Source organism: Hylaeus anthracinus, unplaced genomic scaffold (genome assembly GCF_026225885.1).
Source record: "Hylaeus anthracinus isolate JK02 unplaced genomic scaffold, UHH_iyHylAnth1.0_haploid 5, whole genome shotgun sequence".
Classification (NCBI taxonomy): domain Eukaryota; kingdom Metazoa; phylum Arthropoda; class Insecta; order Hymenoptera; family Colletidae; genus Hylaeus; species Hylaeus anthracinus.
In genome coordinates, this window is record NW_026535322.1 from 9,660,523 (window position 1) to 9,670,449 (window position 9,927).

At 39.2% G+C, this 9,927-nt stretch overlaps 1 protein-coding gene across 4 annotated transcripts; it reads right to left on the bottom strand.

Annotated features, from left to right (window-relative positions):
* Positions 1 to 353: 353 nt before the first annotated feature.
* Positions 354 to 8,629, bottom strand: LOC128895455 (zinc finger CCCH domain-containing protein 18-like). Of its 4 annotated transcripts, none has more exons than XM_054158059.1 (8): positions 8,368 to 8,629; positions 5,952 to 6,985; positions 5,005 to 5,486; positions 4,648 to 4,907; positions 4,097 to 4,492; positions 3,079 to 3,459; positions 2,383 to 2,819; positions 354 to 2,034 (listed from the first exon to the last, which is right to left on the bottom strand). In XM_054158059.1, the coding sequence occupies exons 2-7, from the start codon at positions 6,967 to 6,969 to the stop codon at positions 2,408 to 2,410; spliced, it is 2,949 nt and encodes a 982-aa protein (XP_054014034.1). In that variant the 5' UTR covers positions 6,970 to 6,985; positions 8,368 to 8,629; the 3' UTR covers positions 354 to 2,034; positions 2,383 to 2,407. The 4 variants fall into 4 exon arrangements, with proteins under 4 accessions (XP_054014034.1, XP_054014033.1, XP_054014032.1 ...); XM_054158058.1 differs by adding an exon at positions 7,158 to 7,448 and having other exon boundaries at positions 354 to 2,819; XM_054158057.1 differs by adding an exon at positions 7,158 to 7,470 and having other exon boundaries at positions 354 to 2,819.
* Between the last annotated feature and the right edge of the window lie 1,298 nt (positions 8,630 to 9,927).

Here is a 9,927-nt window from a genome sequence, read left to right on the forward strand (position 1 = left end):
AATTTACAAGAACCTACAAAATGCAAACAATAATATGCAAGAATATAAAAAAAGATTGAAAGTAAAGTTCATATTATAACATTTCTATAATAAAATGAATTCCTATTTAAATAAAGATCCGCAGTCTAGTAATAACATTGTGAGAAGGGAAAAAGAACCGCGTGTCGAAGAGGTGGCGGTATACTAGTTGTATTATCATAAATGCATAAAAATCCTCTATCTAACCATAAATACACGAAAAGTAAAATGTCGCGAAAGTAAAAACATTTCCAGAACTTTTCTAAGTTACTTTACGATAGTTTTACTTTTTATTTAACATAGGCTTGACGAATTAATCGCTAACGAACAAAATGTTAATTATGGAAACGGTTTATTAAATCTTGGGGTACCGGATACACATATAGCACATCGGATACGCGTTCGATGTTCTGAATGAATTATACCGCGCTATCGGTGATAGTTTGTTTAATCGAAACAATTACTTCGAAAGAAACGTCTTAATCGAATCACGCGAGTGATCCGTACTTACTTCTTAATATTTTACAATACGATTAAACAAAGTACGTGTTCTTTTCTACCTCTGTATGGATTGTTGTATCAAACTATAGTTGTACAGTACAATCAATTGTTATGGATATGCCTTTTGTGGCCTTGTTTTGTAATTTGTATTTAATAATAAACTTCATTGTTAACAACGTGTTTGTCCCGTAGTTGGAGAAAGTGCTTGTAATACGAATCGAACATGATTTGTAGTTTAAAGTACAAAATACATTGTCACGCGTGTTGCTTCCACCGGATTTTCTGTACTTTTTACTATTATTGTATTTAAAGTCACTAACCTACAAAAAATTGTATAAAAGAATACATCTTTCTTAATAATCCTTCCGCGTCGCTACGTTTGCCCAACAAATTTATTTACCTATCAGCGTGGCAAGTAATATTCTAAGTGTAGTATAAAATTCGATAGTAATTACCTCATTTTGTTTAGTAATAAAAATGTTACGATTTCAACCTTTTGTACGCGTAACGTAAATAATATAGCAGTACAAGATACGCGCTCTATTTAACTTTTTGCACTCGAGAGGTATCACCACTAGGTTTCACGTAGCAAACCTACCAGCAATAATGATTCTTTAAGTTTAATTTGGAACTAGAAGTACCAATAAATTTAACATTCGTGGCAATACAAAAAAAATGGCCTTGAGTGCAAAGGGTTAATACGCGTATATTTTCTCGTTACACTGAATTCAAACTGTTCTCTCAGGCTGTTTCGTGGCTCGATCATTAACGATTTATTTACATTAACGTCCACGCAAATTAATATCTAATCGTAAATGTTGTTCGCTTTGCATGGATAATCACCTTTTAAACTAATAATGCAAAGAACGTAAACTGAATTCGTTAACGAAACAAAAACAAATAAGAGCGGTCAGTGGTGCGTCCCAAGAAACGGTCCGTCGATTTAGATAGGATCCAGATTCGTTTCCGTGATCACAAATATCGAACGTCGGGTTGTTGACCATCCATAAGGTCTATCGACCCTTCTGATTAATATATTATATCCATTAACATATTTTTTGCCACAGTTTAATGAAATTAAATCTTGCTCGAGTGGTTATGTGAACTGGTTTTATTCGATACTACAGACTGCATAAGACTCTTTGAAATTGAAGATGAATTGTAAACGGTTCGACAGTGACTGATTTTTTTTAAAACTAACTTTTTATGCTTGTGACAGTTCGGCGACGGACCGTTTCTTGAGACGCACCAAAGAAATTCTAGAATATTTGTACAGGCGCGACATTTTATTGTCGTTCAATACCACAAAACTCTTTCGAATCTGCTAGACATACGTTAGATCTGTTACGACATAGACATTTTGTGTATTTCAACAAAATCTTCACAGTACATACATAAGTGAATACACTTCTGTTATACGTTTAGCTTTTATTCACGCGCGTTTGGCATTTTTATGACGTCGTTTCGTATCTGTACTTTTACTCTATCTTTACGGATTGCTATAATCCTTTGATCCTTAAAAAAAAAAAAAAAAACTTGCGTTACTCGAGATGTTCACATTTACATTTATACGTGTATAGATGGTGCGCGCGTGCGAATATACGTGACGCGCGCACTTTTTTACTTCCGAATGAGGAAGATACTGTACAGTATGACGTTTGCGCGACACTCTATGCGTTTACATATCGACGAGAAAGAAAATAAAAGAATAAAATATCGATATCGCGATTGAAAACATATTCGTGAAATTAGAAACTCTCGTTCTAATATGACATTCTTTTTTTTTCGTATCACACGTTATTTCGTAACAGCTAATTACACGATATATCTAGGAAATATTTATGCGCGTACATACATATTTACCTCCAAAGTGATTAAAGCCGCGTTATTAAACTTTCGATCTCTTTCGAGCGATCGCGTCTTCTACCGCTTTGAGTTGCTTCAACAGTTCTTCTCGTCGCGAGCTCGCTTTCTTAGCCGCTTTGGCTGCGGCCGCGGCAACGCTCGCTTTGCTATCGATCAAAGGTGGCGATTCTAATCCTCTCTTTTTTCCAGCCATCAAAGCGGACCGATCGATCTTTTTCACGCCGGCGGTATTACTCGTCGGCTTCAATGTGAGCTTGATTTGCTGCTTGGTGCCGCTAAGCTTCAAGGCGTCGATACCCTTGGAATCCTTTCGCGTTATCGGCGGAGTCGAACCCTTTCTTCGACGAGTCTCGCTAGAAGAAGACGAATAACTCGATTCGCTGGAGTCGCTGCTGCTACCGCTGCTCTCCGATCCTGAGCTACTATGCGACGATCTACAAACAAATTGTCGTGCTTTACCATTATCTTTACTTTTAAATTTTAAATTGAGAGAGATTATGGTAAAGTAAAACATCGATTTAACAGATTTTATTTAGATATATTCCACTCTGTATCGTCTCTAGCTATACTAGAGACTATAGCTGGAGTCTCTGGCTATACTAGAGACTATACTATATACTATACTACAAACAAACAAATCAAGGTTTTACCGAGCCGAAATAACATTGTACATATCTTTCATGTTTCTTTTACCTTGATCTCGATCGACTTTTAATAACTTTTGCCACCGCAGCGGCTGCTATGGCTGCTTTGTCTCGTGCTTTCTCGTGATGACGTTGATGAGAGGAAAGCGGACTCGGCGCGGGTGGGTTGAGACCAGCCCGTCGATGAAGAGTACCAGTCGTGGGAGAAATGGAACCTTTGGGTGGACGGGGAGAAGGAGCGGGTGGGTTCATCAACATGGCGCCACGTTGAGGCGCGGCAGCTGTCACCGTCGGAGGATTCGAGGGTGGCGATGTCGCGGCTGCTTTCCCCTTGCCGGCACCGCGGGTTCTAGAGGGAGGGGATGGTGAACGGGACCTGGATAGGGAGTCGTAAGAACTGTAGCTAGAGCGGCTCGAGCTACGGCTAGAACTAAAAACAGCATACAGTACACTTGTACGTTTTCGTACGTGGGATACATTCGACGAGAAAAGAAATATCAAACAAGATTCGAATACTAGTGTAATATTGAGTTGTCTGGAAAGTCCATGCCGATTTTTAGTAGGCGGTACAGGTCTGAATATATCGGAATATAATATCGGTTGAAAACAAATAATATGTGGACATCCCTTAGAAGGTGGAAAAATTGTGGAACAAAATGGTACATATATAATTCAATAAATATATATCGAAATTCAAACGTGTCTTTGAATGTTTCTTAAAAATTGGCACGAACTTTCTGGACAACCCAATAGAATGAGATGCAAGAAATTTAATGGCGACGTTTTTAGTACTTATAAACTGGGGTAAGGAACTACTGAAACGAAATAATTGCGGTCAGGGGCTCGCTCGATGCTTTCAGACAGGGTCGAATTTTGTCAAACTGCAGCTTCCAGAGTTCTATGGTAATTTTTCATTTTCTATTCACCTATTATTTACAGTGCTATCGTGTTAACGTCATCAATTCCCAAAATTCTTATTTTGTTCCATTGTCATCTTCGACAAAATTCGACCTGGCGAAGGATCTAAGCGAACTACCTCCGATCGCAGTCACGATTACAATGTTTACCTCGTAGACGAGTACGACGATCCCGAAGAATACGATTGCCTTCGCGAACGTCGAGACGTGTTCCGACGTACGGCACTGGGCGATTTCCTCCGCATCCAAGGATCCGCCCATTCGTCGCCTCTGCTCCTCTCCACCTGCGGTGGTTCCTCTTCTCGCCATGGTTTCGTCGGCGGTATACGTTCCACTATAACTTCTCTCGATGGACGTTTATGTTTCTTCTCGTACTTTTCGTAATATTCACGCTCTCTGTCGCGTTCGCGTTCCCTTTCTCTTTCGCGTTCTCTTGTGTGAGGTGGCGGAGAAACGGAATGGGGTGTACCGCGAGGTACAGGGTGATAATCGATACGTTCTCGATATTCAGTGGTGACTCGAGTGTCTGCTTTGTAATGCACTCTCCTATTCGAAAAGAGAAATATTTAAATAAATATTTCGTAGATAAAGTGATCGCTTCTAGGTGAATCTAAAAAATTATTTCTCGAGCGAAACGATTTTGATGTCGTAGGTGGTGACTTGGATAATTTCAGACTTGTTTCACGTTTGATAAATGTTACCTATAATATTCCGGCGGTGCCGTTGGCTGTGCATAGTAAGGATCTGGTTCTTCTATGTATCTCTCCGGTGTAATTCTTGGCGGAGGCATTCTTCGAGGTGCCTCTCTAGGTGGCCACCTTTCAGCTGGTGGTTCCGGACTGGCTGCTCTAACGTAATATCCTGCCTCTCTGTCTAATTCGTCCTGGCCTAAACTTAAATTCATCTTTTTCTCTTCGAAGTCCATATCTGATTCTTTGCGTTTATTCGCTTTGCGCATCATCTGCAAATCATCAAAATAATAAGCGAACGTTAATACGTTTCATGTAGAAACAGATGACGTAGAAAAGTAACGATTTAGTAGAAATGTATAGACTGACTTCTTTAGCGTGTCGCAATCCACGTTCCCACGCGGACTCGGTAGGAAGTTCTTCTACTTTCGGCGTATGCGACGGTGCCCCGTAACCAGGTAATGGTCGCACCATATTTGGCCTATCGATATGCGGTCTGAATTCGTGCGGCGCAGCTGCGTGCGGTGGATATGCCATTGGCCTTACCATATCGAACATCGTATAATTACCCTTGTCGGTTACACCTGGATGCAAAAATCTACAACTAACTCCCCACGTGCATTGGCCTCGATTATAAAAACGGCAAACTGGTCTTGGCTCCGTTTCTTCCGGCCGAGCATCGTCGCCATCGCTCAGCTCGCCTTCTTCTAATTCGGATTCTACTTTTTCCCCGTCCTCTTCCCCTTCTTCTTTGTCATTCGCTTCGCCTCCGTCTTTCGATTTAACTTTGTCTTTATCCTTTCCGTCTTTGTCATCTTTGTTCTCTTTAGTGATCGGTCCTTCGGTTTCTCCTAAAAATGAAACGTACAGTGGATGTAGAATGTATTCGTACATCGATCAATTCCCTCCCCCCCCCCCCAAACTTTTGTGTGAAATTGTAGTTTCTTGACTTCTTTTTTTATAATCAATGATATTTTACATTTTCTCGGAAGTCTCTAAGATAGATATAGTAACGTAAACAGATTAGTTTATAGCTCCGTACGAATTAGAAAACATCAAATTTTCAGTGAAGTACTTTTAAAAATGGCTCTAATAGAGAAATCGAAGAAGATCCCACTTCGAATACTTGATAATTTAGTTAATTTAATCCTTATAAAAGATAAGTTAATAAATTACAATTTTACATAGAATTTTTGGAAATTGATCGGTGTACGAACACTTTCTACGCCCACTGTATAATTTCTTCGAAGACGGGAGAAAAAGAATAAATACTTTCAAAGTTATCAGATACTATTTCTGGTTTACAAACTATTTACCTTCGTCACGCTCGTCTTTCCATTGGCCGTCAGCTTCGAAATCCAATTGTTCGTTTTCTTCGGTTAATCCAACAGGTGTATTTTTATCTTCCTTTTCTATTTTATCATCGTTATTCGTCGCGTGTCTTTCCTCGTTTTGTTGACCTTTTTTAAGTTCCGATTCGTGTTCTGTACCGCCGTCGACACCGTCCATACTCTCTAAGTCGGAAACATCCGATAAATCTTCACCGTGCGTGATCGGGGCAGGTTTCGACTTGGCCACCGATTCTGGTTCGTCTTCGATATCTCCGTCTGAAATCTGTTCTCCGTCCAATTCGTTGAACGAACCGCTTTTCGTTGCCGGGGAATGAGGCGACGAATGCTTCTCCGATTCTTGATCATCCATAGGAGACGCTGGGCCTGATTTCGGAGAACTTCTTCCAGATATCAATGATTTAACAGAACTACGTCCAGATCTCGGGGACTTTGGCGAACTTTGTCTAGATTCACTGTTCTTATAGGAACACGATTTGGGAGAATTGTCTCCGGATCTCTGCGCGTCGACCTCGAGTTCGAATTGCTTGGGTTCGGTGTCTTCCATGTGCAAAGATTTCGAATCGTTAGGAGTAGATAGACACGATCTTTCGTCTTGTATCGGAGAACGAGACAAGCTGTGATCGCTTCTAGGTGAATCTAAGGAATTATTTCTCGAGCGATACGATTTTGGTGTCATAGGTGGTGACTTGGATAAACTACGAGTGGACCTCGGTGACCCTTCGTCTTCGCTGGGGGACGCTAATCCAGACCTCTGAGATTTTGGCGATATCGGTGTGTATCTCGGAGACTTCGAGTCTCTCTCGGATATAATAGATTCGGGTGACTTTCCTCTCGAAGAAAGAGAACTCGCCCTAGATTTACGCCCCGACAGGGACGAATGGTGCGAGGAGTTTGGCGATCCCACATTGTTAGTCGACGTAACTGGGTTTCTCCTTCTGTCGTAACCCTCAGAAGAGGAACTTTCTGAACCAGAGTCTGACATGACGGATTATTCTAACCTGTAAACAAACGATTTTCTTACTATACGTATAATAATATGTAACGGAAGAATGGGACCACCGTTCAAACAAATTGTGAATTCCTCTTACTTGAGAAGTGAAATTTTGTTTTAGCCGTACCAACCGAATGTAGCACTGAAAAATCTGCATCAGTAGCATCGCAGGGGCTTACCTGTGTCAATAAGAGCCTGTGCAGTACTCGCTCTTGAAGGCACAACGCGCGCGATCCAAACCGTGTCGAACATACTTTTTATATCACGTCGGTAACTTTTTTTTTTACTAGCAACTTTTTTATACTTTATACTTAAACTGAACTTTTTTCACATATACAATGCATACTGTTATATTTTCAGGCGTTTCTTGCCCGGAACTGTTTCGTTTTACGTTTTAAACTTTCAACTCGAACACAACACAAACTAAGAAATACCGATAAACCGTGAACAGTTTTGTACTGCACTAGAAACTATAACGAACGGACTTTCAACCTGTAAGAATGTCTTTTGGACATATGGAGAAATAAAGAAAAAAGGGAAGCAGGAAAAATATAGGTAAAGAGAAACTAGAGTATTATTTTTATTATCGTATATGAATAAATCTAATTAATATTAATATCACGCGGCATACTTTACCATTCAAATTAATAAGTCTGGTCAAATAAATGTCAATTTCTTACTTTTATGATAATAAATATACATGGAAAAGAAATATGAAAGATCATATATTATACTTGGTAAATTTTTTAAATAGAAAATATTTAAATCGAAAATAGTTTGCTGCAACTAGGACATAAAATAGAAAGATTCAATATTTAAATTAAAACATATAATTATGTTTTCAATCCAATGGCATACGCGTATTACACATATATAATGTACAATGCAAATTGCTGTAATATTTTAAAAATCAATTTTCACTATTATGTAGTTTATTAATTCATATCAACGTTGAAGCCCCATAAGTTATAGCCATGAAAAATATTAGCAAACTAATCGTCGATATACTTTACAGATTAACTTTACTCAATTTTACAAAAACTTGTAGAACGGAAAACCTTTTTTCGAAGTACTCGTTTCTTTAACGTAACGTTTGCTTTGCCATTTCTTGGTAACGATTTTTGAAAGATTGAAATGAAAAAAAAAACTTTTTTGATTACTGGCGTAAATAAAATGCGTCAAGTAGAGATGTTAATCATTCCATCGAATACAAGTTTGTCGAATAATTTTCATGGGTGTATTGAGGTTAACAAGGTAGAGATTTTGGATAATACTGTAAATTAACCTGTGAAATTTTTAATAAAGAATTTCACGAAGTATCGTGTACCGTTTGAAAGAAATCCATAATAATTCATGAATTCTGTTAAACATGCGTTGTAGGATTCTTACCTTGGTTGCGCGTATGCCTGTGGGCCTTTGGAGATTTTAAGACTCCGAGGCTTTAGGCGGACGGCGTCACCCTGATATAATTGTTAGATTTATCGCTTCCTCCCCGTTTTCAAAGTTAACTCTACCGAAAGAACGAACGTTGTTAATTCCCCAACTAATTCGAACACCGTAGAATCAATTTTAACGAGGACAAAGCACAAACGAAAAATTCATGTAATGCAGAGGCGAAAAGAGACGGAAGCCTTTCGTTACCGTAAACCATTGATTATCGAAAACGTAGATGACTATGTCGTTAAAATTCTGCGCATCCTTTGTTCCTGGATTTATTCCCTAGCGGCGATTTACGCGCGATCTCGCGGAAGAGGAGGGAAAATGACGTGTTTAGTACTTATAAATGAAATTAGAAATTCAAGCATTCAGAAACTGTCCACCGAGGATTAAAGTCGAAACAACCAAGTGTTCAAGTGTTGTTTATCAATTTGCTTATTTGCAAATTAATAACTTATTCGCAAACAAATTTGTAAACTCACCCAATCGATGAACGATTTAGTGAGTGGTGGCCTTTCTGGAGAAAAATAGCGGCGGCCTATCAGAATTAAGCCGTGTTACTTCGGGAACCATCTTTGCAGATATTATGTCTATGGTCTTATTAGAGTGTCTCTAAACAAAACCACATGGCTTGCAACAAAATCACAATTCTCTGTTATGTCTTTGGTTAGAAGTGTACCATACATTCAACTCATTAGAGGTAAAAATATAATTCCTAATTATTTATGTCAGACAGCCCATGACATCATCTGACACCTTCTAGCATCCCCTAACAACTCTTGAAACCTCCTAATACATTCTAACACCTCCTAACATCTTTTAACATCTCCCAACACCTCCTAACATCTCCTAACTACACCTAACAACTCCCGACAGTTCCCTTCAATTTTCTCCATTTCCTAACACATTTTCCTTTCATTTCCCTCCTTTCCCTAGTACATCTCTTCGTTGTTCATGTGACCCGAACAGAAAAGGTAAGTTTCGAGTTAGATTAGAAAATTATGATACATGCTCGCTCATCATATTCTCTTGATACAAAAGGTAAGTATCAATACTCTATTAAAGGCTACGCCACTTCTTCGAGTATAATATTCCCCTGAACCTGCAACCGAACCAACAAGACTGCTAACATAGGTTGCCGCATAACAGTGGCACTCCTGCGCCTACGAGATGGCAACCGACCCGACAAAGCTGTTAGTATAGGTTGCCGAATACAAGGGGCACATCTTTGGTACGTATCAAATTCTCGATTGAATTTTACATTTTGGTATCAGGAGAACATGCTATTCGAGAAAGTAGCACGAGAAATTCAAGGTACGTATCGAAATTCTAAGGAAATTTTAAATTTGTGAAAATATGATATGCGAAGAGGTGGCACGTTTGCGCCTACGGACAGGCAACCGCTCCGACATATCTGTCAGTACGGGTTGCCTACCCCCAGGCGCTAATTTTTGCTAAATTTCAAAATTCTGGCCGATTTTGGATTTTGGTATCAGGAGCACATGATGTGCG

Coding starts and splice junctions, on each gene's coding strand:
- LOC128895455 (XM_054158059.1), bottom strand. CDS start 6,969: ATGTCAGACTCTGGTTCAGAAAGTTCCTCTTCTGAGGGTTACGACAGA. Junction 5,487..5,951: donor GAAAGACGAGCGTGACGAAG/GTAAATAGTTTG, acceptor TTTCATTTTTAG/GAGAAACCGAAGGACCGATC. Junction 2,820..3,078: donor AAAAGTCGATCGAGATCAAG/GTAAAAGAAACA, acceptor ATTTGTTTGTAG/ATCGTCGCATAGTAGCTCAG.